General features: G+C 56.0%; 1 protein-coding gene across 12 annotated transcripts in view; it reads left to right on the top strand.

The window, feature by feature from the left end:
- Positions 1-23,824, top strand: part of TEX264 (testis expressed 264, ER-phagy receptor) — a 30,618-nt gene extending 6,794 nt beyond the window's left edge. For 7 of the 12 annotated variants that reach the window (XM_047692971.1, XM_047692978.1, XM_047693010.1 and 4 more), the window contains exons 4-6: positions 6,685-6,906; positions 19,724-19,892; positions 23,237-23,824. In XM_047692971.1, coding sequence (XP_047548927.1) covers positions 6,685-6,906; positions 19,724-19,892; positions 23,237-23,529 — 684 coding nt within the window. In that variant the 3' untranslated portion in view covers positions 23,530-23,824. Of the gene's footprint in view, positions 1-1,587; positions 1,637-6,684; positions 6,907-19,723; positions 19,914-19,951; positions 20,029-23,236 lie in introns of those variants that run through there. The other 5 variants (XM_047693053.1, XM_047693024.1, XM_047693039.1 and 2 more) reach the window with 4 other exon arrangements.
- The last annotated feature ends 2,528 nt before the right edge of the window (positions 23,825-26,352 follow it).

The raw sequence follows: 26,352 nt of genomic DNA, 5'->3' as shown, positions 1-26,352 counted from the left end.
TCAGACAGCAAGAGCTGAGGTACTGATCTCTCATAGTTCACTCACACTTTTTGCTTTTATTTAACGAATGTTTGAGCACCTAATCTGTGCCACACTGCTGGGCACTGGGGCACTGTGAAGACCAAAGGGCCCAGCCCTCAGGGCCTCTCAGTGTAGAGGTATCAGGGGAGTCTGGCTGAGAGACCCCATCCAGTCCTAGGGAAGCGTAAGAACCCAAGCCTTCTCCCTAGGCTGCTTCCCTAAGCAGTGTCCAGCATGGGGCCCTGCATATTTTGGTTCACAGACAGGATGCAGGCTGAGCTGTTGTGTGGCCCATCCCCATACCTTCTCCCTCCCTAGTGAGCACAGTGGGAGCCAGAACCTGCTTCTGTGTGAGTGTAGGGAGCAGTGAGGCTATTTCAAGCTCTGTGAGTGGAGCAGGGAGTGACCAGGTGAGAGACCGGCTATTAATGCTGCCTTCCCCCATGAAGTGTGGACTGACAGCTCTCTAGCCACTTGCTGTCCAGGCCTCAGCGCCCGGCCTCATCTGGACAGGGAGAGGCTGGTTTCTGAGAAAGGCCTGGCCTCACATGGTCTGGCTGTGGACCCAGGAGTGACACAGGAAAGGGTGGGCACCACCAAGGCAAGGCCCTGGCAATCGCTGTGGGCTCTTTCACGTCAGGTGCTGTTCAAACATACATACCTCATCAGCTCTGTGTCCTGGAGCGTCAGCATGTATGTGTCAGTCAACTTTAGATCCTGGAGTTCCTTATGGAAGAAGTTTCTGGAACTGGTTCTTGTTGGGCAAGAGAAAGGATTCCATTCTCCATCCCTGAGGGCCTTTGGAGAGGGAGGAGGAGGAATGAGGGAACATGTGACAGGAAGTGGACCGACCCTGGTAGTGGCTTATAGGTGTTCTCCTCTTGGGCCCAGCGTTCTTGGAGTGCAGCCATTTCCTCTAAATACCAAGGGAAGAGGGTGAGTTCGAGTCAGTCACCGATCTCTGCCTGCGTCGCAACCTCTCTCAGTGTACATGTGTATATGTGCTGCCGAAGTGAGCACCCCAGTGTACATGTGAATACACACGTGCATGCACGTGCGCACACACACATACACACACATCCAGTTCTGTTCTTGAAAAATGGAAAAGAGTTAAAATTGCTCTGCCCTCAGCCCTGCTACTGATGTGGGGTGCAGGGTCTGCAGCCCCGTCCCTCTGGGAGCCTGGGGTGTTGGAGGGGAGGGAAAGAGCTGGGAGGACCCGAGTGGGTCACTTGATCCTGGCCAGCTCTGGCCTGTGATAGCCCTTTCTGGGTCAGCTGCCCTCACTGTGCCCATGGAGCTGTCCTGTGTGCCATCCTGGCCCTCCACCTTCTTCTCCACCCCTGCTGCTCCTGCCTCCACTGCTGTTTGGGCCTAAGCAACCTGTCTGCTGCCCTTGTGGGGAGCCTGGTTGAGGCAAGTAGGGTGTGGCAGCAAGTTCAGTTTACCTGGCTGAGGCCTAGGAAGGGGTGCTTGCCCCAGGTATGGGGCAGATGGGGGAACTGGTGGTTCTTGGGTTCTGCCTTTAGTAAACTAGACTGTATTGAAACTCCTTTTTTCTCCTAGTCCACTGAGAGTCAGCCTGGGACCACCACATCTGCATGGGCTTAGGCTGGTAAGAGTGTTGATTTAGGCCTGTGCCACACTTCCTTTCCTCTGTGTGTGTGTGTAGGTGGGGTCTCCCCTGCAATCCCTAGAGGCACTGAGACCATATGGGGCTTGAGAAGGAATGAGGGATTGGGATTGCCCAGGGTTGACCCCTCAACAAGGGCAGTGGGAATGAGGGCTATCTGGTGTTTCCAGGGGCCCAGGCCATTCCCTATCCTAATTACCCATGATGATTTTCATCCAGATGGAGTCTGGGCTTTTGCTCTTTAGCAGGTTAACTGTGTGGGGGAGCCCTGGAAAGGCACAGCCCTTTCTTCCCAGCAGAGCTGCCTTTGGTAGGGAGGAGGGCTGGGGTATGGGAGGAGAGGGCTTTGAATCTTTCTGGGTTTGAATCAAGGCTCTGCTGCTTGTTAGAGTGTGATTCTGAGGGAGTCACTTGGTTTTTCTGAGAATTCCTACCTCAGGGGTTTTGTTTTTCTGGGGACTAAATAATAAGGATAAGGCCCAAAACCTGGCCCCCAGTAGATGCTTAGCACTCTTGGCACCCCCTCCCTTGGGCCTCATGCCACTAGGACTTTGTACTTTTGGGAACCTTGCTTGCCTGCCTCTGGCCTAGCCTCTTGCAGGACGCCTGGGCCGTCAGAGGAGCACAGCATAGGGACACACCATTATGCAGGCTTTACCTAGCCAGGGCCTGCTTCTCGGGCTCCCACGTGGCTTTGTGTCCTGTGGTGCAGCTCTGGAGCCAGTCTGCCTGTGTTCGAATCCAGACTTCACTGCCTTGCCGTGTGGCCCTTTCTGAATAGCTTTGCCGTCTGGGTCTCAGAAACAGAGTGGATAATGGTAGCTATTGCACAGCGCTGTTTGGATTGAATGAACTGACATGTGGAAGGTAGCAACTGGGGTAGTCAGTGAGCACACTGTCAGGTGCCAGCTGTTGTTAGGATTATGCCTGGGGGTGAAAAGAAAGAAGCCCTGAAAGACTTCTAAGTGAGAGTTTCCAGAAGGCCCCCAGGCCCCCCTTTGGAGGTTGGCATCCTGCTTACTCCCCTCCCCTGCAGCCTGAAATACGGGTCCTGTCCTCTGGCCCTGCTGTCTGTGTCATCCATGTCCTGACTAGTGTGGACCAGCTTTTGCCTTTGGAGACCACCTGCTTGGGGAACTTGGACCTGTGGTGCTTGGTGTATTGACCTGCAGCACCCTGAAGGTTAAATGAACCCACCCTCCAGTAATGAAGAGCTGTGGCTGCTCTGTTCCCCCTCAGTGAAGGCCAGTGAAGGTCACTGTCCCTACTTGTCCCCTTACCTTGGGTAGCTCTGGGCTGGGTATGCTGGCCAGGGAGGAGTTGAAGCAGCTCGCTGGGCCTGGATCTGCAGGCATCGCAGCTGGACTTCATCACATGTTGCAGGTTATGGATTGAGGGCTGGCCATTTCTTTTTTTAAGGTTTTATTTATTTATTTGACATGGGGCAAGGGGGGACACACAAGCAAGGGGAGTGGCAGGGAGAAGGAGAGCAGAGGAGGGAGCCCAGTCGAGCGGGGCTCGATCCCAGGACCCCAGGATCATGACCGGAGCCGAAGGCAGATGCTTAGCTGACTGAGCCACCCAGACGCCCCTAGGGCAGGCCATTTCGACTGAACCCAACATCTGGGTTTGGTCTGGACCCACTGACAGCATTTTTCCTTCCTGGATCCTGGAAGATACTAGTCTTGTCCAGTTTCTAGACACACTGAAGTCTTAGCCAGGCAGGGACTCTCTTTTCACTATGGCCTCACCAACAGTGTCAGCTTGGCACCATGAGACCTCTCTGGAAGGAGCATTGGGGCCAGCTTGTATCCAGAAGCTTTAGGTTCCAAGTAGACTCCCCTCTTCTCACATGCCAGGACTGAAAAGGCCTCACAGCTCTTGTTCTGGGCACAGGTACCTAGAGAAATGACTGATCTAGGGAGGAGAGTGAACAAGCAGATGGAACTGGGAGGCCCAGGCTGACTTCCTAGGATCAGGCCCAAATAGAGGCATTGCAATCAACCAAGCTGGGTGGAGTTTCTAGCTATCAGGACACTCCCTTTATCTTCTAGGCCCCTGACCTCAGTGGGCCATTTCTCCTGGAGGTGGGCATGGGCTCTCCAGGGAGCCCAGGGAAGCCTTCCTCTACTCCTGACCAGCCTTGACCCTCCCCAGCTGGTCTTAGGGTCTGTTCCATCTCCTTGCCAGTGCCTCATTCAGATGTGGAACTCCAGCAGGTCCAGCTGGTACAGGGCTGCTTTGCAGGTGGTGGGCTTCCTGATAACTTCCTAGGCTGCCCCTTAGCCACTGGCCAGGGCAGAATGGGGCAGAGGTATCCCACTTGTGGAATTGAGGGGCTGCTCATGCAGAAAGGGAGCACCTGAGGCTGACACACCTCCAGGATCTCAGGAGTCCTGTCCCTTATTAGCTTCCTTTCCCTGTGATGGGAGTTCCTCTTTCAAGGTAGAGGAGGAAGAGCTTAGCTCACGTGCAGGGCCCGTGTGTACGTGTGCAGGCGTGCGTGTGGTGTTGCTGAGATACCCCAAGAAACTTACTGTGTGCACAGGATTCTGGACCTTTCTGCCTAGAAGCCTGAAGTGGTGGGGAGAGACAGAAGAACCATCAGTTACTGTGCAGCACAAGACCTGCTTCTTTGGGTGGGCATTTGGGATCTGAGAGGAAGGGCTGCTTGGCAGGGAGGATTTGAGGAGGAGGGTTGAGCTGAATCTTGAAGGATGGGCAGGAGTTTCCCAGGCAGAAGGGACTCTGGAGTAGGGTGAAGAAGATCATTCCAGGCAGAGGAAGTAGCTTGCGCAAGGGCAGGAAGCATGGGAGGATGTGGCATGTTTGGGGAGCTGCAAATAGTTCCGTGTGGGTGTGTGCGGGTTTGTGGTAGGAGAGGAGGCCGGCAAGGCGGGCTGGGCCAGAGCCTGGATTTTTCCCTCCCTCTGCCACTCAGATGCTCAGTGGACACTTGCCCACCTGGGTTCTGGCCCCTACTGGGGCCTGGGGATGCCAAAAAGAGTGCTAGGTGAGTGTGTGGACAAATCCAGGCACTATTGTATGGACCACTTAAAACAATGTTGAATGCTGGGCTTGAAAGTTTCATCCTAGAGCAGAATTGGGAGCCATTGAAAAGTTATAAGCAGGGTGGTCACAGGTGTTGTGCTTCTTGGGGATCAAGGAGGATGTTGAGCCTGGGAGGTCCATAAAGGCTGCTGAAGTGATCCCCGAAAAGACCCAGGGACTCAATCCCAGGAGGGCCAGAGATGATCAGTCAGGTGGCTTTCCATCCATTTCTCCATCTAAGTTATATTGAATGTTTCTTTTGTACATGATAAGTCGCTGGGGTCAGGATCGCAGTGATTGGCATTGCAGCAGAGACTTGCCAGGCGCCTCCTGCCTCAAGCCTTGGGTGTGAATGGAGCAGTTGCACCATCTATAGACAAGAGATGGTACTGCGTTTGGCTCCAGCGCCTCTGCCAGGGTAGGGTGGGAGGAGTGTCAGGCCAGGGATGGGACTGCTACCAGGTGGAGTTGATGGAGGCAAGAGTTAACAGCGAAACATGTGTGTTTGGAGGTGGGGGGCACCCAGCTACCCTGAAAGACTCCCCAGGAGAGCGCTTGAACCTGGAGAATGGGCAGGGAGGAGCTACGTGTTGGGAGGTTTGGGTGAATGGGCCAGGGCATGGCTGCAGGCCAGGGGTCACTTATTTGGCCTTTGTCGTAGCTGCTAATAACTGACAGCACTTCCAGTACTTGCCGAGCGCCGCACCAGGCCGGGCCCTCAGATGAAGTATCTCATTCAATTTGTCAATTCTGCAAGGAACTTGAGCTCTAAGAAACCAGGGGACTTACCCAGAGTTACATGATTCACTATTCACTCCCAGTCCTGTGTATCTCCAGAAGTTGTGGTCCTGACCACTGCACCATATTGCCTGCCAGTAAAGTCCTGGGCTAGACTTAATGACATAGGATGCAAGGGGGCGGCAAGGGGGCCCTAGCTGCAGAGACCTAGCAGTGACCCCCAGGGACCGAATGGAGGTGAGAACCTGGAGTTGGTGCTTGAGTCCCAGGCAAAGTGAGACTCCAAGGACAGAGCTGGGCTGGGCTGAGAAACCCCTAGGGTATTGTTGACAGGGCTTGGCGAGAGGGCAGAAGCAAGAACACATAAAAATGACTTCATGGTGCTGGGAAGGTAGGCCAAGAGAAGCAACTGGAGGTAGAGGGAGTTTGAATTTAAGCATCATTGGGCCCCAGATAGTAGGAGAAAGGGACCTTCAAGTTGAGGGAAATCCAGGATTGACAGCACATGGTCTTTGATGAGTGTCTTCGATTCAGGATTAGATACCCCTGGGGGTATCAGGGCTGGTGTAGACTCAGGTGGCAGGAGATGAGACAAAGTGGGGCCCCTTGATGCCAGAGGAGAGGTGAGTGCTGGGCTTTGCAGGCCTGAGGCCAGGCCTAGGAAGTGTTAGAGACTCACATGGAGCCCCACCCGCTTTGGGTTTATGGGACCCAGGAGAGGGAGGGCAACTAGGGAGGGGAGCACAGTGCAGTGACATACAGGTACTGGGAGCCCAGGGAAACTTGAAGGGGAACCAACAGTCTCTGGCTGAGCCAGGAAGGGACTTGGCAAGTGTGGCAGGGCTTGGGATGGGGCATGGGTTGGAGAGGAGGTCTGGGGGCTCTGGTGATGGTGGCTGGCCCAACCTGAGGGACTGGGGAAGAGGATCTCAGTTTTGTCAGCAACCCAGAGTTCAGTGTGGTCCCGCTTCTGGACCAGTGACCCTCCATAGCACAGGGCCTGGCATATTTGGTAGAGGCATAAATGAAGGGATGGATGAACCCTGCAGCAGGATGCCAGAGGCTGGGGCCACGGATAAGTTCCAGAAGGAAAATACTGTTCTCCATCATGGTATCTGGGGCTGTGGCATGTTGGAGCTCATGGTTCTGCCAGGCCTGAGCTGGCACAAAACCCAGGTAGCAAGAGTTCTGAGAGCCTCCTCCCTTTGCCCAACACTGACACCCTTGTTCTTCCTCTCCAGGTACCCCCTGAGAAGTGCCGCTGTGCAGTGGGCAGCATTCTGAGTGAGGGTGAGGAGTCTCCCTCCCCTGAGCTAATCCAGCTCTACCAGAAGTTTGGCTTCAATGTGTTTTCCTTCCCAGCACCCAGCCATGTGGTGACAGCCACCTTCCCCTACACCTCCAGCCTGTCCATCTGGCTGGCTACCCGCCGTGTCCATCCTGCCCTGGATGCCTACATAAAGGTGAGAGACAGGCCCAGTGTATGTGTGTGTTGGGCGATAGCCAGTCCTTCAGCTGGGAGATGGGGAGGACTGCCCAGTCTGGGAGGAAAAGTTGCCTTCGGGAAGGCAGCACCCCGGGGCCCCCATGTGGAGCTAGGAAGACGGGCAGATGCTGCTGGCATCTTTCCCAAATGCCAGAGACTTGTGGGTGCCAGAGCATCTACTAGGAGCATAGGGAGCTTGTTCACAAACGTAGCCTGGTCAATGCGGCTCTGGCTTGGACCAGAGACATTAGGTCTCCGCCCCCGCTCCAGGCTCAAATGGATGGACAGGTCCACCCTGACCCTTTCCTGCTTGAGGCCCACAGAGCCAGAGCCCTGAGGCTTCCTGTGGGTGGCAGGCCCCAGGTCTTCATGTGTGGTCCTGGGCCTGGCCGCTGGATGGCCTTGTGCACCTGCTCCCTGAGCACAGGGCTGGGGCAGCAGCAGCCCCTATCTCCTTTGGTTCCTGATCTGGTCAGGGGTCTCTGTGTCCACAGAGATTTTTAAAAAATTTTCCCTGTTGCACATCCCTCCTCCTCTAGAACATTTTGTAAACTTGGGTACTTGGGAATGACCCATTTGGGCTTGAAAGCATTGTTTATTCATCCATTCAACTTGAGTTTATTGAATGTCTATGTGCCTGCCGTGTACTGTGCTGGATACAGTGTGAAATGTTGGTGTATGAAATACACATTTACAGCAAGTGGTTAGAGATAGGTAATAAGTGTCAGACAAGAGGCACCTGGCTGGCTCAGTCGGTGGAACATGCAACTGTTGATCTGATGTGAGGCCGAGCCCCACACTGGGTATAGGGATAACTTAAAAATAAAATCTCTTAAAAATATATAAAAATAAAAAAATTAAAAAATATAAAAAAATCTTTTTTAAAAATGTCAGACAAAAGTGAGATACATGCTAGAAAAGAATGGTAAGGAAGGGCAAGGGACCAACTTGGATACAGTGGTCAGGGACAGCATCTCAGAGGACGTAATCTCTCAGGTGGAACCCTGAAAGAGCCCTTGGAGAAGGGGGTAAGAAGACTCCAGGCAGAGCAGAGTGGGAGCAAGATGGTGGGAAGTCAACTGCAGTGTTCCAGCCTGGAAAGTGACACGTGATCTGAGCCTCTTAGCCACACATGTACAAGACAGGTGCTCTCATCCTGCCCAGGGTGGGCCTGGATCCCAGATCCATGGGGCCAGTGGAGGTGCTTATGAGGCTGTCAGGATTTCCACATGAATGGTGGTGGCTTGAACTGGGGCAGTGGCTGTAGAGATGCCGAAGAAGTGGAAATTTACCATCTATTTTGAAGGTAGAACTGGTGGACTGATGCATGGATTGGAATGGATCGGACTGTGGAGGGGCTGGGAGGGCAACCAGCTCTGGAGACTGTGTAGTGCGGAGCTGCATGAGAAACAAACAGGAGAAGAAAGGAGGAATTTCAATTTGTTGGATTCAAAGGAACCTGAGGGCTCTCCAGAGCAGCCTGGGGGAGGGTCCTTGGTGATGGAATGGGAGCTCAGACAGATCTTGGTTAAGGAGGCGAAAAATCTGGTGTCAGGGCTGGGGAATGAATAAATGGGTCACCAGCTGTGGCCTTGGTGGTCAAGGACAGGAAGAGAAGAAACAGGACAGCTGTCGCTGTGGTAGGGCAGAGGCACAGGGAGAATAGAGGTGGAGTTCCTTTGTGAGCTGGACGGTGGCAGCCAGAAGGGTGCTGGGGAGGAGGTGCTTGCCTGGGGGTGAGTTGGGCTGGAGGCTGAGGGCGGGGTGATGCAGGAGGTGGGGTCGCTGGCTGGTGGGTAAGGGCAGGAAGGCAGACATTGGTGCTTGAGGCCCATTCAGCGTGCGTCCTAAGGGGGCCTCAACCGTTTCACCCAAGAAAGGCTACTGGGCAGTGTCTTCAGTCCTGTCGCTGCTGTCTTCAACCTCAGGGTTGGAGGAGCCCCCCTGGGAAGAGACTTGCTGGGTTCCAGACCTCAGAACAGGACATGTGGCATGTGGTGTGGTGGCGAGCAACTCAGCCACCAAAGACTTTTCCTGGCTTCAGGGGTTTATTTTTAGACACCTTTGTCCAAATTTCCCGGCCCCTGACAGCTTCACAAGTTCCCTGGTTTTGACGTCACCTCTTTGATGGAAGCCCTTCCTCCTTCTTCCTCCTCCTCCCGTGGGAGCCTGTCAGCTGTGCTCTGGGCTTGATTCTCCTGGGGTGGGGACTGGAGCAGGGGGCTACCATTCTCTTTCCTGCCTTTGATGAGGAAGCCAGGGTACAAGAGAGCAAGGGGCTTCTTCAGAGACGTCAGTCAGGCACACTGCTGTGGGCTTGGCCACCAGCTGGGAGAGTGAGAGAGATGCCAGGCTGCCCACAGCAGAGGCATGGCCCAAGGTGCTCTGATGGTTTCTGGAGGCAGAGGTCATCTCTGCCCCTGTGTTTAGCCTGATCTTGTGTTCTGGGGAGCTTACCACGTGAAACAAAGGGGCTGAGCCTGCAGTGGACAGGGGGTGGCCCCGTGCCTCTCTCAGCCTGGGAAACAGAGAAGAGAACATAAAGCTCTCTCCCACACCTGCCCTCTTCCCCGCTGCCCTGGGACCAGAGGAAAGACGCTGCTAATGAGACCGTGGGCTCTTCTGACTCTCCCAGCTCTGACAGCTGGCTGCCTTTAAGTGTGCACGCATGCGCGCGTGTGCGTACCCTTCTCTTTCCTCCACTTCTCTGTCTTATCTCTGGATCTGAGGCTGGGTCTGCTGTGGAGGTGTTTCAAATGGAATGACGGCAGCCATCTGCTTTCTGTCTCAGCAGGCGTGACGGGTAGGGGAGGCCAGTAGCCCCACTACCAGAAGGATGGGAGAGGGCTCGGCAGGCTGCAGCAGGGGGCAGGGGTGAATGGTCTCAGAGCTTTGGGTGGGGGAAGTGGAGAGCAGATGCTGTCCTGGCAGTTGCAGACATGCCTGAGACTGGAGCAGGATTGACCTCATGAGACAGAAAGGTCCTGGGAGTCACTGTAAGGAACCCAAAGAGAAACATTTGTCAGGTTTCTGTGGGGATTCTAGAATGATGTATAGATCCCAGCTTTGTAATCTGTGTTGCAGCCTCTGACTCTCTGGCAGCCTGGCCAGCTGAGGTGGAAGGGCTAAATCTCTGCCTTTCTTCACATAAACCACTGGGGGGCTCTAGGCAGAGCCATCTGGGACAGAGTCTGTGTGAGGGGATGCCTGGGTACCATGTGACTATCATTTTGTGTGGGAGATGCCCCAGCTTTGTCAGGCTGCTCCACCAGAGTCCAAAGAGGTGGCGTTCTTGGGCAGGAGGAGATCACCCCCTGAGCCCCAGGAAGTGGGGTCTGCTGGCAGCTGCAGGAGGGAACTGAGCTTCCTTGAAATTGTAGGAAACGGGACCCAGGCAGGTGTCAGCCCAGAGCAATAGGCAAAGGCCCCAGAATTCACTGCAGGATAGAACCAGTCTTAATGAGTGTCCAGGGGAGACTTGGGGCACCTGGAGCAGACCAGGAGAGTGAGAGGTCCGGGGATCCCTTGTGCGTGTGAGGCCCCCGAGCTCACTTCCTGCCCCACAGCTCTCTATAGCAGTTGGCGGGGAGGTCATTGAGAGTGTTAGACTGCCCAGCCAAGACCACATACCCGACTTCCTCTCAACAGGATCCCTAATCTTCATAAATCCCCTGCCCCAGGGTCTCTGCTTTCCAGGAGTTCTCAGGGGAGGGTCCTTGTGGTGGTTGGATATCTTCTCCTGAGTTTAGGGAGACACAGGGCATTGCCCATGTGGAAGCTGGTTAGCTGGGAAGGGTGGGCAGGTGGGGTCAGACATTGGCTCTTCCTCCACAAAATGGTAGAGAAGCTGGGGGAAGTAGGGTCCGGGTGGATATAGTGAGCTGGTTGGTTTGGGGCAGTCTTGGTGGTAAAGTTCTGGGACAGCTGGGATGGTGAGGTTGTCTCACTAGGGGGTTTAAAATGGGCAAGAATCCTAGCTCAGAGTTCTCAGACCTCTCTGGGGCAGGAGCCTGGGGCTGTGCTAAGGGGTCCCCATGGTTTGGCTGCCAGGTGTTAGGGCTTGTACTTGTACCCGTGCTTGCTTCAGCTGGAGTAGCTCTGGCTCACAAGGTCATGAGCTTTTTGGAGGAGGACATCTGGAATTTAAGTGTTTTGAAACTTCTGTCTTCAGAGAGATACACAGCTGGACAGATGCCCCTCCACGCCTGGCCCGCTGCACTTCTGTTGCGGGTCTTGAGGACACTGTGGCAGCTGCAGTGTGAGTGGAGCCAGGGGGCACTAGGGCTCATCCCGTGTGCAGGCAGGGCCAGGGCCCCCAGGAGAAGCCGTTGTTTCTGGGGAGCATGACTGACTGGGAGTTGGACCTGAGGGGAGCCCCGCAGTTCTCACTGGGCTGGTGGTGACTGAACTTTTGAGTGGTGGGTGACCGGATGGTGTTGTCACAGGACAGCCAGCTGGGAACTAAGGAGTAGGGGCCTCAGCAAGTCGCCTGCAGGAGTGAGTCAGCCTCTTGTGGTGGGGGAGTCTGTTGCTTCCTCTCAGCAGCATGGTCAGAGCCTGGGGTCCTGTCCAGTGGCTCAGAATCTTCTGTATGTGCTTCCCCTTAACCTGCCTGGGTAACTTTGAGGAGTCAGTGGGGGGCGGATTTGAGCCCACTCTGGGGCTAGAACACCAGTGGGGAGCAACATGACCCTCGCAGTGGGAATCCAGGTGAGGACGCCCCAGTGGGCTGTGAAATCTGGGGTCATCTCTCTCTCCATGCCCATTACCCTTGCTGAGCAAATGCGGGAGAGTTCAGAACTTTATTTTTCATAAGGAAGCACCCCCCTGGCAGGACGTCAGCTCAGTTGCTGACCCAACAGTTACTTACTGAGCCCTCTTTTATGCAGCATTGTTCAGGGGATGGGGGAAGCAGCTAGAAGGCAATCACAGGGTCATAATCAAAGCCTACGTTCCAATCATTGTAACAAATGGGGAGATGGAGGTCTGGGGAGGGGAGGTTACCCAAGGTCAATGGATGAAGCAGTGGCCGAGTCCAGACTGGGTGGCCTGGGCTGAGGCCACTGCTTGCTTTTTGACACTTTGCCCCGTCCATGAGTGGGGGTGGGCCCAAGAGGTCCAGGACCTGTCATGAACTTGAGATATACTTGGGATGGTCCCCAGGTTGGGCCTGGGATGGTAGTACAGTGGACCAACATCCAAGTGACCCTCTGTCTGTAGGCCTGGTGGGCGTAGTCAGGGCTGAAGCTGCTGTTCTCAGAGTCAGCTTAGGGAGCCAGAAGCGAAGGGCAGGAAGGGCCTGGCTGTCGTTTGCCCAGCAGGCGCCCATTAAGGGAGACCTTGGCGGTTGCTCTGGGCACAGAAAGCAGCTGCTGCAGGTGCCTTACTGGGGCTCCAGGGCCAGCTCACTTGCCAGTGCTGCCCCCTGCTAATTGGCCTGTCCCAGCTTAGTGAGGAGAGTACTCTCAGGAGCGCCAGGCCCTGGGGCTGAGTGATGGGCCCCCAGAATTCTTTCCTCGCCCATTTCCCCCCGCCATAGAGGTTAGCCGTGCCCAGGGAGAGTGGGGGTGGAGGGAATGGATTCACCAGGGAAAGCAAAGCTACCTTTGGAAGATGGAAGGAAGGGTACCTTGAAGGGTACCCTTGAAGGAAGGGTAGCATTCTCCACGTGAAAAGGCAGGTCAGGCAGAGTCACTGATTTGGCTGTGGTTTTTAGGTACCTTGTGGCGGGAGTGCAGGGGACGAGCGGGGGTTCAGATTCAGGAGGTGGAGCTGGGTCTTGCATGCCCTCGGGATCCACTGATGGTGGCTGAGCAGTTGAATGACTGCTTCCAGGCTGGGCTTTGGAATAGGACTTTAGCATAGGGAGATGGGAGGGAGAGCTGGAGGCCATGGAGCTGAGGCTCAGAATGACTCTCTACTTGCAGATGCTCTCAAACCAAGAGAAGCCCCCCCACCTTATCAGGGCTTCCCTTACTCCCCTTAGGGAGCTGCCCCTGGATGCTGAGGTGGGGGGGTATCTACAGGAGGCCAGGTCTCTCCCACTGCCAGCCTAGGCCCTGCAACCTGTTCCTCAGTCTCTCTGGCTTCACCTCTCCCTACTCTCCTACCTCAGGACTAAAAACACAAAGCCAGCCTTTGCTGGGGCGGGCGTGGGAGCCACCACTCTTGAAATACCAGCTCAGATGTGGTAGCTTGGCAGCCCTGCAGGACCCTGGGGGCTGAGGCTTGCCTGGATGGTACTGTGGGGTGGGGCCGTCATGGATCCCGAGGGAGCCTTCTTCCCCAGGCAGATGGGAATTCCGAGGAAGGATTTTGTTACTTTTCTCCGGGAAGCTTCGGATTCCAGGAACGAGGGAAGGGGGAGAGATTTTGAGGAGGGGGCTTTCCCTCCAGAGCAGAAAAACTCTGCGCTTTAGCAGAGCCGTCAGATCAGGAGAGGTTAGCCGTCTGGTTATACCAACAGGACACCTAAAGCTCCAGGAGTTGGGCTTTCCCCGGGGTGGGGTAGAGGGGTGGAGGGCAGAAATCAGAGGTACCAGTTGGAGATGAGAAATTCAGGGCCGCCTTCTCCTCATCTACCTCCTCTCCTTCACCCTCTCCTCTTCATCCTTCCTTGCCCACCTGTCCTTCCCCTCTGTCACTTCCTGATGCCTCTGGCTCCCAGGTGCTAGGCTTCATGGTTCCATCTGCACTGAGCAGCATTCCTGCTGTTGGATAATCAATCAGTAGCATTCTCTGCGGCCTGTGAACGGGACGGGGCTCAAGGTCCTTGACTGCACAGATGCTGCAGAGAATGGCTGGGTCTTGGAGAGGGGTGAGCTGTGGAGCCTGCCATGGTAGCAGCAGCATCTGGGAGTCTGTGGCTCCTCTCCCAGTTCTGGAAGGGAGAGTGGGGCATCCCAGGCCTGAGCCCCCAAGTCTCCCAGAGGGTACTCACCCTCAGGCTCCCTATCCCCTGGTCCTGCTCCACAAGGGTCCAAGAAGTCCAGAGTGGGACTGAGCTAGGGTTGGGCCCTAGCGAAGGGAAAGATTGGGCTTGGCTGCGAGGTCGGGGGCTTCTGGGTCCAGATAGATACTAGGGTGCTTAAGGGCCTGGGTCCCCTGCGCCTACTTAGAGGGAATCACCCCCACCCTGCTCCTCAGTGCCCCAGCCCACCCTGGTCTGATGGCTGCTGAGGCCCCCTCTTGAGCTGCCCAGGAAGCCAGGGCCGGGGTGCACAGGAATACGAGCAGAGGTGTAAATTGCATGGCAAGCTGTCAGCTCTGAGGTGAAAATGAAAAGTCTTGAGGCAGTGGTGCCAACAGGCACAGCGCCCTGCTTCCCCAGCCCGTTCTCCCTCACACCTTTCCCTTTTTGCCATCTTCCCCAGGCCTGGCTCCTCTGCCGTCCCCTCCCCTCCCCTGCCATGAAGGGGGGGCCCTCCACATAGACCTGACCCCAAGAGGGCCCTCATCTGTTGCTTCCCTTACATTTTCTAACTGGCTTACTGGTGCACAGAAAACTGGGCTGTGCTTGTTTGTTAATTTTGTGATCTTAACACTTGTGGTAATTTCTCCAATTGATTCCTTTTGGGTTTTTCAAGTATATAATTATCTTATCTTTCAGTGATGGTGTTTTTATTCACCTTTTCCAGTTTCTCACTTCTTTTGGGATCATCTGTTCCAATCTCTTTATTTTACAGATGGGAATATTGAAACCCAAGGAGAAGCTACCTATTTGTCAGCGGCGAGGCTCTGGACTCCTGCCTGAGCTCTCTCTGCCACTTCTGCTCCCTCACTTCCCTCTGCGGCAGCCCCATCTCTCTTCTTGTCTCCTTTGCCCATCATTTTCGTAGCTCCGGGCCCTCCTACCAGGGGGAGGGTGCTCACCAGCCCTTCTGCAGGCTCTCCCTGCTGGCACGGCAAGGCCCCCAGAGCCATCTCCTGCTGTCACCTCCCACCCCACAGACAGGTTTAGGTTCTGGGCCAGAGGCTGTCTGGAGGCCCAGTGGGGATGAGAGGCAGCCAGGGAGAGGGAAGTTGACGGAAGTTCCTGGGCAGAATAATAACAGTGTGCCACATCCTAGCTGCAGCGGCGCCTGCTGTGCCTCCCCCATCACTTTGCACGTGCGATGCAGACCAGTTGCCTGAGGGGCCTCCAGGGTCTGAGCCCCTACTTGCAGGGAGCGCTGTGTGCCGGTGGGTGCACGTTGGTGTCTATGTAATTAAAAATGAGCATGCCTCGCTTCACCCAGTGAGGACACGCCACCACCTCGGGTGGGATGCAACAGCTGTTTGCGGGCTGTGTGGCAGCCCAGCTGTCCAGCCTGCAGTGGAGGGATGGCTAGGACAGGGCAGCCCAGGGTGAGCAGGGAGGCCCAGGGCCTCTCACGCCAGGAGGCAGGAGGTTAAGGGGCCGTGATTACGTAGAGATGACAGAGAAGAACTCCTCTTTTTCTGGGGCTCAAGTGGAGTTGGGGGATGTATGACCCAGTCCTTGGCCTGCTCCCATTGCCTCATCCTTTTGGGGATTGGAGGCCACCTGGCTCTGAGCAGACCCAGCCTCTGGGCAGTCTGGGAATGGTCTCCACCTGGACCTGACCTTTTCTGCTCCACACCCCCTCCCCACCCTTCGCCAAAGCCAGGGCGTGGGTTGCTTCGTTCCCAAAAGAGAGTAGTTCAGGTCTTCTCTCTCCCTCCTCCTCCCTTCCCCTGATGTAGTATGAACTCCCCGGGGCAGCACTGTGGGTTTTGTGGGGGAAACCTTAGCCATCTGAGCCTCTGCAGGAGCTCTGAGCTGTGTGGGCCAAATCCGTGCCCCCCACCCAGGAATGAGTCCAGCCTGAAATGCGAACAGAATGTGTGGTGTGTTCCCCAGATAGCTGAGGCAGCGGCACCACGGCAGCCTGTGTGTGCCGCTCATTCCCTTGTCTGCCGGCACCCCTGGCTGTGGAGGGGTAAGCCCCTGTCAGTGCAGCAGGGGTATTGGGGGAGGTGCTGCAAACTGAGGTCCCCTGGAAATCCCTGCATTGTGGGTGGTGTTCCAAGTCCCCATCTTGTTTCTGCTGTGGAGAGCAAGACTTGGAGATGTGTCTGAGGGGTTAGAGCTCCTGAATCCCTCTTCTAGCAGTCGCTGCTGGCACCGTAGCATGGTGACTTCTTCCTGTTAGGTGGGGAGCATTGTGGATGTCTGCATCTCTCCTTCCTTGGAGAGAGACCTTGTGGTCCCCTTGATTCTGTGCAAGAGTGAGTTGCTGTGGGTTGTGGCTTCATTAGATGGCCAGTAGCTTCAGTGGCCAGAGCAGGTTCCACTGTCCTGGTGATGCTTCCTGGAGTGTCTGGCTGTCTGGGCTGTGGGAGGGGGTATCCCCGGGACTGGAAGGATGCCAGGCCCATCCACACTCCTTTCCCCAGCAGTACCAGCCCAGCGTGGCATTGACTTGGTGTCCTTGGCCCTTGGCAGTCTATTCTCCAAGGGCTCCCTGGGGCTAGCTGAGGGAGAAGCAGCTGGTCTTGCCTTCCTCCAATGATTTTCCAATATTTATCAGCTCATCGACATGAGGCACAGGCCACAGCTCCTGCTGTGTACCGAGGACCTGAGAGCTGGTCCATGGTTACCCTCTCTTCCCTTAGAGTCTGTACCTGGCTGGGAGGGAAAGGTCTTGTCCTATGCCTTGTCACTTAGGGACAGGGCTTATGGCTAGTCCTGTCCCTCCTCCCCTGCCCCAGTCCCAGTTGGGCTCATTATTGCTCTGGGGCAGAACAGGGATGGGAGGGCGATTTTGAGGAGAGGCCGCACAGACAGCTATAAACACCTTTCTTGCCTATGGGCCTAAGTTGGAGGTTTGCACCTCTGCCTTCTTCCTGCTCCTCTCCTTTGCCCCTGAGTCTGAATTTTGACAGGACCTGGCATGTGTTAAAATGATTCGAGGCTAAGCTGTCAATGAGATTTTTAATTAGCTCCATGCCTCCCTCCACTGGGGAGGGCCTGGGCCCCCAGGTGGTAGGGGTAGGACGAGGCTGGGCTTGGGTGGGAGGCTGCTCCTTCAGGGGCCTGGGGGCAGGCTTGGGCAGCTGGCACTCTCTGTGTGGGATGCTGCAAGGAGGGAGAGCTAGGCAGGGAAGGAAGGGCTGTGTAGCCAGGCCAGTTTTCTCTCTATCCTCTGTCTCCCCTGTTCCTCTGTTCTCCCCAATGGCTTTGAAATGAAGGCGATGGCAAGGATGGAGGATACAGTTTCCATGGCAACGGGGCTGTCCACAGCCAGGCAACTTCAGAGCCGGGCTCTCCGGAGGGGGCAGCTGTGCAGAGCAGCGACAGAGCTGCCTCCCGCCTGCCAATGAGGGGGCTGGCAGAGCAGGTGGTAAGGGTGGCTGCCTGGTCCTGCCCACCCTGATGCCCAACCTAGAGGAGAGAGGGAAAAGAGGACTACTCCCTCCTATTACCCCTCTTACTTCCAGAAGGGAAGCTTCAGGGAGGTGGCTTGAGTGTTGATAAGGGTTGGGGTAGGGTTCCACTATCCCTGGAATTTCTTGGTGGTCACGGGTTCTGCTTCCTGGGAGCATCCCCAAAGCCAAATGTCTATGGTCCTTGAGAGACAGGCTACCAGCTTGATGACCGCTTAGCAAATTTCCTCTGGACTGTTAAATGCCCAGAGAGGGCATGGGCGTGTTGGTGAAAGCCATGCCCTGATTAGGTTTGGGGGTATTTTTCTTCCCTCTAGCTACTGGGGAAGGGCCTGTACCTTCTCCTGGGAACCCCCTGACCCTGGGCTTGGTGACATGGCTCAGTTCACTGAGTGGAACTCAGGTTTGGCAGATGCTCATTCCCAGGTGCTGGCAGTAGGGAAGCTCCAGAGCCTGGTAGCTCCTGCTTCCTGACATTGTGTTCTTGTTCAGCCTCCCAAGGACCAGGGCCGGGTGAGTGTATGGGCAGCTGGAGAAGCAGAGACAGCTGTCAGTGTGTGCAGAGATGGGAGGAGCTGGGCATGTGGATTTGTGAGGTGGCATGAAGAACACCCAGGTTGGCAAAAAAAAAAACAGCAACCCAAAAAGCCAAAAACTGGACTCAAAGTATTAAAAATAGGGGCACCTGGGTGGCTCAATGGGTTGGGCCTCTGCCTTCGGCTCAGGTCATGTTCTCAGGGTCCTGGGATCAAGCCCTGCATCAGGCTCTCTGCTCAGCGGGGAGCCTGCTCCCCCCCGACCACACCGCCTCTCTGACTACTTGTGATCTCTCTGTCAAATAAGTAAATAAAATCTTTCTTTAAAAAAGTATTAAAAATAATGAATTTCCTTCACTGATCCTGGGATGTCAGGGTTGGGGTGTCCCTCTCTGTGTTTGAGCACATTGAGACTTTGGGTGCAGGGCCTTGCTTGGGTTACCCATGCGGTCTGGCTAGCTGAGCTGCAGCCAGACTTTGGGCAGGCCACCCACCTTCCCTGTGGGCTCCTAGACATACCCTGTCCCCCAGTGGCTGCTGAACACCCTGACTCATAAACCTTCAGGCTCACCTTTCTTCTTGTCTTTGCCAGAGGGGTTCATTTTGTACCCTTCTTCTCTGCTTTAATTGGAAGAGGTCCTCAGCTCTAATGTTGGCCAGGCAGGTGGACAAGTGGAGTCCTAGAGTGGCTTCTCCCTACCAGGTGCTAAGTCTTTCATTATTGCTAAGTGGAAGGCTCATTTCAGAGCTCGTGGTGAGCGCCGGGTGGGTGCTATAAATAGTCGTGTTGTGAAGGTTGGCGGCTGAGCAGCGACAGGGCAGGGGCCTCACAGTCATCCTAGTGGATAATTGCGCTCCATTGCAGGAAAGGGGGGCAGGCCGGGGAGCAGCAATGCTCTTGACCCCTGTCCTGATTGTTCCTGCCTACCTTGGTGCAGCTCTGGCATGTGTCTGTGCGCCATTCCATACACACTGGCAGAGGGACACTTCAGGCTCTGTGGCCAGGCAGAGGGGAGTGCCTGTCTCAGGACTCGGGGCCCTATAAACTGGTACTTCAGCCAGCTGGGGAGTCAGGATAATGTCCAGTGCTGGTTCTACTTGTCCTGCCTACCCCTCTAGCCTAGGATCTACCTCTTCCTCCTTGGCCGAAACTCTGGGCAGGTGCCAGAAGGCAGGGAACCAAGCATATGTGATAGTCTTGGAGGTTGGCTTAGACCTGAACTAGGAAAGAATGGGAGTGAAAGAAGAGTTTCACTGGCCTGGAGCCCCTGTCCATGGTCCGTCAGTAATATGTCTGTGAGGGCAGGGGCCGGAGGCCTGAGGGTCAGGGGCCCTGGCTTTTCCTGAGTTATCGGGGTCAGTCAACACTGTCCAGGGTGGGGAGGAGGTCACAGCCAGGGGATGCTGAGATGGGAAGTCTAGCAGGTCAGAACTTGGCTTGGCTGGGCTTGGGTGCCTGGGGCCTTAGTCCCTGGGGTCCCTGTCCCTGGGGTAGTCGGAAGCTAAGCATCATGGCTACTTGAGACTAGTGCTTTCTGGAACAGCCTTTTGGTCAGAGGTATGGATAGGTTGGTTTAGTGGTGCCGGGGGCAGTGCCAGGCCCCTGGATTCTAGTAGCACCTGTCCCAGGGTGTTGTCCCAAGGACTTCTGGGTCCTTAGATCATTGCCTCCTGGAGTTTGGGGCCCTGCCCTTAGGGTGCTCTGTGTGTGCCTCCCTCAGCAGGGGTTTGGTACTTGGGGGAGATCGAGGCAAGAGGAGGAGCCAGCCCTCTGGGAGGGAGTGAACAATAGATAGTTCCTAGGGCCTTCTAGGGGTGGGTGGGTCAGAAGCCCTGTAAGGTTCATTTCACCTTCTGCCACTTTCTGACAAGGAGCGGAAGCTGTGTGCCCACCCTCGGCTGGAGATCTACCAGCAAGACCAGATCTATTTCATGTGCCCACTGGCACGGCAGGGAGACTTCTATGTGCCTGAGGTGAAGGAGACAGAGCGGAAAAGCCGGGGGCCTGCGGAGGCCAGTGACACCCAGATGGATGGCACAGGTATGGAGGGTGGGGCCCTGCGTGGAACCTATCCACTGTGGGTGTCCAGACTAAGCTTGGCAGAGGTGGAGGAAGGAAACCTGCCCACCCCACAACCCACATGAGAATTGCCTATTTCTAGATACATGGATCCATGCAGATTGGGTTCACACATGTTAGCCCTGGCAGTACAGATACAAAGACCCTGCAGATGCCACGAGAAGTACCTTTGGAAACAGATGCTCCTGGGACCCCGGGGGATGGGGCTATTCAGGAAAGGCATCACTTGGGTGGGGCTCATCAGAAAGTAAGATTGGCCCTGGATCTGGAAGGTAGAGAGAACAGGGTGTTCCCAGTACGGAGCCCTACCCAGAGGCAGCTGCTTTCTCCCTGCTGAAGAACAACCAGAGAGCATGCTGAGGGGAGCCAGGAGATCAGCCCCTTGCCCCTTCCACCAGAGCTAGCCTTCGTCCTCCAGGTCCAGGCCAGCTGGTAATTTGCTGGCTTTCAACCCACCTCCCTGCCAGGCTGTTCCCAGGAGCAAGAGGGCCTGCTGGTAACATCCCAAGGGGCCCAGCCCTAGTCCGAGCTGCTGGAGCCTTGTGTGGTGATGAAGGTCCATGACCTTTGGGAGTGGTGCACTCCCCCCAGTAGATAGCTGGGAGGAGAGCGGCTATCCCTCCTTCTTTGGGAGACTTCCTCTGTCCAGCCAATCTTCAATAACCAAGGTCATCCTAGAAAGGCATATGTTGTGGCGGGGGGTAAGGGTACTGAGAGGCAGTCACCACTCCCTAGAGGCCGTGTCCAACACAGTTAACTTCATCTGCTGTTTAATTACCTCCGTGGGGCACTGTTCCCACCCGCCTGGTAATGCCCAGCAGACATTCTTCAGTGCGCCTACTGTGAGCACAAGACATGGCACAAGGTCAGCAGGCCCAGGCAGTCTCTAGGGCAGGAAGGGGGAGTGTCTTGACCTTCTTTCAACCTCTCTCTGCTGTCTACACTCCCGTCCTCAGCCCACCCACCCAGCTTTCTCCCAAACACTGCCTGCCAGGGGTATTAAAGAACTGCTTGGCACCCGCTACAGCTGGCTGCAGCGTGGCTCCCACGCCCCCAGTGCCTTGGCCTGTCTTCCTCACTAGCCTGCCCACCCACTCCCTGCTGGGCAGGGGGGTCGTGGAGTCGGCCCACCTCTGACAGGATCTGCCCTGACACCCAGGGCGGACTCTGAGTATGTGCCTGCCAGGTGCATGCCATTTGCACAGCAATGTGTGCTGGGTGCCTGGCTGCCCAGGGCTTGGCGTGCCCCTGACTTCCTCCCCACTGGGGCCCCCGCTTGGGCTAGGAGGTGAAAGGGGGTGATTAGCTGCCTTATGCCTGTTATTACATTGATGTATTATTTAGCTCCAGAGAGGCAATGAATATTTGATCTCCTTGCACTGGCTGTGGGCAGTGGAGGAGGGAGGGACTGGGGTGAAGGTGGCAGCTTCATTCTCTGCCCTGGCAGCCCTAAAGACTTAGGTTCTGCCCTTCCTTGCCTAGACTTTTCTGTCCTTGGACAGGGGCCCAAGGCTCTGGAAGTTCTTCTGGTGCAGACCATGGTGGGGCTGGAGGGATGCCACTTCCTTGCCTTGGAATCATTTGCCAGAGGTGTCCACATGTCCCCCCAGGGGCTGGCCTCATCTGAGCATCCTGGGCCCCAACCTGAAGGGCCATCCCTGGGCTCCATCCTCTGACCGTTCCTAGCCCAGGAGCTGGGACAGGGAGGAGTCAGCCTCCTGGCAAGCAGCACGTTCCCATACTCAGGTCCCAAGAGAGCCATTGGGTAGGTGGGCTGGTGGAACATGACAGTTTAATGGGGCCTAGGAGCCCCATTTCATTTGCTTCTTTCAGGCCTGCAGCCTCTGGAGCACTGATTATCCCCACTGAAGGAGTGAATAAGGGGCTGGAGTCATGCCCTAAAGTAAGAAGGAACCACCCATAACTCAGGATATAGCCCAAGCTCACTCTTGGCTGCCTCTATTCTGGGAACCATGACTGGGGCCCCAGCAAGAAGAGGGCCCTGGGCCAGTAGGCTAGCACTTCCAGAGCCTACCTCACCTCTGCCAGTAGGCCCAAGGGATATCTTCTTAGGGCCAAGGGAACTGAAGGAGCAGACCCCCAAATCCCCCCACCCTTATTTTAGTCCCCATCTGAGACACAGTGGAAGTTCCAGGCCAAGTCCAAAAGCAAGCAGTTCCAGCTGCTCCTGGCTCAGGGTTGCATCACCATGGAGACAGGATCTGGGGAAATTGGCCCACCCCTCACCTCTGTGATGTTTGACAGCTGCCCCTCTCCCTCTCACACAGAAGGGGGTGCATATCAGCCTTCTCTCAATCTGGATTCTTACACAGTGGGCCTGAGCTCTTTGTCCCTTCCTCTCCCTACCCCACTCCCCCAACTGTTGTTAGTACCTCTGATCTGGGGAGGTGAGTTGAGGGGTTGCTCCTGAACAGGGCAAATGAAGTGTCTACTTGCCTGGAGGATGTGTTAGGGGTGGGAGGAACATACTGGATCTAGACCCTCAGCCCTGTCTCAGGGCTCTTCAGCTGCCAGCATAGTGCTCATGGTCCCCTTCTGCTGCTTTGTGGCTCAGGAACCAGCAGTAATGGTTGGAGATAATTAAGGGCTCCTCTCGGGTGGCCCAGCCATAGGGGAAGAAAGCCCTTAAAATGATTTATCCTAGTATCTTCCTTCCTTGCAACTGGTTTCTCCAGACTTCTCTATCCCACTTCTCTATGCCCTAGCTGCCTCCTCAAACTAGGCTCTGTGGGGCCAGAGGCTGAGGCCGGCTGCCTTCCTGAATGTGGCTGTTCCCTGGGGAGCCCTGCATGGGGGAGGGGACAAGAGAGTAGGCCTTCTGGTCCATTCTCCCATCCTCATGCCTTATGGGCATGCTGGCCTTGGACAAACCTTTCTCCAAGCCTGAAATGGGATGTGGAGGAGGGGACATTACTTGAATCTCTTTGTTCTACCCTTAGCTCTCCACCTCAGGGCTGAGTGGTCCTTAATGGACTCTTGGGGGGTGAGGGGGCAGCAGGCTTTGTGGGAGCGCAGGGAGTTGTGAGGCTAATTCAAGGGGAGGGAGAGGAGTGCACAGCATGCTGTTCTCTCTCTCTCCATTCCTCCCTTTGCCCTGTCAGTGCAGCTGTGGCCAGGGCAGAGGGCAGAGGGCAGCTGGAATGAGCCTCTTGAGGTAGGGCCCACTTTATTACTCATGAGCACACTGTGCATGCTGGTTCCCGAGCAAGTGGAGGTTGTCTGTCCTCTCCCTGGAGGAGGGGATGGGGGTCCTAGCTAACATGTGCTCCCTTTTCCTGGCCCAGGAGCTGATACGATGAGTGACACGAGTTCTGTGAGCCTGGAGGTGGGTCCTGGCAGCCGGGAGACTTCAGCTGCCACACTGTCCCCTGGGGTGAGCAGCCGTGGCTGGGACGACGGTGACACCCGCAGTGAGCACAGCTATAGCGAGTCAGGCGCCAGTGGCTCATCCTTTGAGGAGCTGGACCTGGAAGGCGAGGGACCCCTGGGGGAGCCAAGGCTGAGCCCTGAGGCTGAGCCCCTGGGGACTTCCAAGTGGCCACGGGAACCTAGTACTCCTGAGAAGGGTGAGGAGTAACCCTAGGCCCGCATCCTCCTGGGGTGCATTTGCTAAGGAACTGAGCAGACTCTCCAGCCCTCTTCCTCCTTCACCTCTCAGGCCCAGGCTGGGGCCAGGGGTCCCAGGGGGGACCTGATTTCCACTGCCCCATGCTCTCGCTAAGCCTTCTTACCGCCCTCTCGGCTCCCAGGGCTAAAGGAGCCAAGGACTGTGTTCTGCACCCAGACCCCGGGGCTCCTGCCCCTCTGACGTGTTTTTTCAGATTCACTTTGGAGCTTCCAGGACTCAGAATAAAGCAGATGGTTTTCTCGTTTCCCCTGGACCTGGGCTGTGCATTTGTGTGTGTGTGTGTGTGTGTGTGTGTTCACCTGGAGGAGCCCTGTGCAGATAGACTGGGAGTGGGCAGGAGCACCCCAGCCCGAGGAGAGGAGGAAGTGTGGCAAGGGACTCTGGGCTGAGAGGAGGAAAGGGGTATTGAAGGCCCCCCACTCCCAGCTTTGTGGCCCTGGGTTACAGCTGTTCCTTCATTGCAGCAGGCCCAGAGGCTCCCCCAGGCTGCTGGGAAACAGGCAGAGCAGGTCAGGGGGAGTGAGAACCAAGCATGGGGTGCCCTTCAGGGCTTGGGAGTGGGGAGCTCACAGAGCCTGCCTTTGCTTCCAAGGGATGCCTTAGTGTCTGTAGCTTGAGTGTGCTTGCACTCATGCTGGTGTCTGCTCAGCAGGTGAGGCCATCCCCACTGTGCCTGCCCATGTCTGTGTACCTGTGTGTATACATGCACATACGTGCACATGGGCCTTTGGTTCTGTGTGTGTAACCATGGCTGCGTCTGCTTGCGGTGGCCCTGGCAAGCTGTGCCCCAGCAGGCATTAGGATTGGGGTTTGGGGGCTGGGTATGGCTGCGTTCGTGTGGACGGCTACGTGATGATGTGCCCGGAATGCTGCTAACTGTATGGGCCCCTGCTACCAGGGCTGCGAGACTGGCTGGCCAGGAGCGTCGCTCTGGGGGCTTTGTCCATACACAGCTATCTGTGTGTAGCTATGTGTCTGTGTACAGCTGTACCGCTCTGTGTTCATGTGGAAGGCTGTGTGCTTTTCTGTGTGTCCACATGTAAAGCTGTAGGTCAGTTCAGCTGTGTGTGTGAGTTTAGCTATCTGTGTGTAGACATGTCCATATGTATGGCTCTGTGTACGGGACTGTGTGTCCATGAATACAGTTGTGTGTCTGCATGTAATTTAGTGTTACTGCTGCGTCTGTGTGCACAGCTTTGTGTGAGGTTGCACGTGCTTCTGTGTGTGCGGCCATGTTGTATGCACAGCTCTGTAAGGCGGGTGTCTTTGTGCACACAGTTGGGGAGTCGTGGCCGCATGGCTGGGGGCAGGTCTGGATGCTGCAACAGGGCTGCTTAGCCCCTCACTGTGGGCTGCAGAGTGCGCCTCTGGAACTGGTGCTGGTCTAAAGCCCTGAGGTCTTCTGTGAGGCTACCTCAGTGAGAGGGCTGGGGTTGCTGTGCGGCTCCTCTTCCCTCAGCACCCTGCTGCTACCAGCCCCTCTGTTCCAAGGGCCCCAGCTCCTCACTCACCGACACCAGGCAGCAGTTGCTTTGAACTAGCCAGAGCTGGAAGACAGTGTATCTGTGTCTCCAGCCTTGTCTGACAACCCTGAACCCTCATCCTGCTGTCACCTCACCTCCCATTAGCAGTGGGGTTTGGGTTTGTTTGGGTTTGGTGTATTTGTCTGTTTCACAGCTGTGCTTTTCCCAGTGCAGTGGGGCATCAGGTTTCTGTGTCCAGGGACAAAGCCTGTCCTTCCTTGGTGATACCCTTCCCCCCTAACAGCGACACGCATATTAGATGTATGTGCCAGAGGGACCTGGGCTTGCCATGTGCTCATTAGCATGTGTCTGCGCTAGCTTTGCCTCTAGTGACACCTGTGGAAGAAAGGGCAGCACCTGGGAGCATATGCAGGGATGTTATGCGCCTTGGCACCTAGTGTGTGTGCAGGCTCTGGGGCTAAACCCAGGTGCAGGCCCCTCTCCAGACCCTTCAGCACAAGCGGATGCTGCAGTGTATCCACCACCTTCTACCCCGGGCGTCCTCCATTCTGCTGCAGGAGGGAAGAAGAGTCAAGAGCATCTTCTCAGAGCTGTCCTCCCTCTGCTTGGGCTCCAGCTCCCATTCCCTCCTACGCAGCAGCCAGTTTCAGGAGCCTCTTCTCCACCCCCCTGCCCTCCCAGATCCCCCTGCCAGCCCCAGCATGTCCCTTAGAGTTGACCCTAGTCCCTGGCCCTGCAGCATCCCCCATACTCTCCAGGTTGATATATCTTAGCCATAAATGCCCTTTGTATGTGAGGGTGGGGATTAGTGAGGTTGGTGGGAGAGGAGGTCAGGGCTGGATGTGTGTGTGTGGGGGGGTGGTTGAGTAGCAGATTTAAAGGTCATCTGCAGGAAGAGGAGGCCCCATCCTCCTCTGACCACCCACCCCCCATCTCTTCCTCCTAGTGACTCAGGCCCCGCTCTCACATGGGGCCAAAGACACATGCCCCCACCCCAAGCCCACCCCAAGCCTGGCATGTGGACTGAGCTGCAGTCTGTGGATTGAGAGAATGGATGTGAGGACAGGGACAGACTTGTCGCAGCAGGCTAAGCTACCTATCTCCCACATGCCTCCTTCCCTATCTCCCAATGGCACCTTGCAACCCTAAGGCTAGCCCCTCTGCTCTCAAAGATGGGACCCCATAACACTGCGTGCACCTCCTGGGGCTCAGTGACCTTCGTAGCCCCGTGTCCCGTGCCCGCTGCTCTGTGGGCTGCATGCATTCTGACCGAGGGGTAGAAGGGGCT

The sequence above is a fragment of the Lutra lutra genome, chromosome 1, assembly GCF_902655055.1.
Source record: "Lutra lutra chromosome 1, mLutLut1.2, whole genome shotgun sequence".
NCBI lineage: Eukaryota > Metazoa > Chordata > Mammalia > Carnivora > Mustelidae > Lutra > Lutra lutra.
The sequence above is the reverse complement of the archived record's forward strand: the minus strand, read 5'-3'. Positions and strand labels throughout refer to the sequence as shown.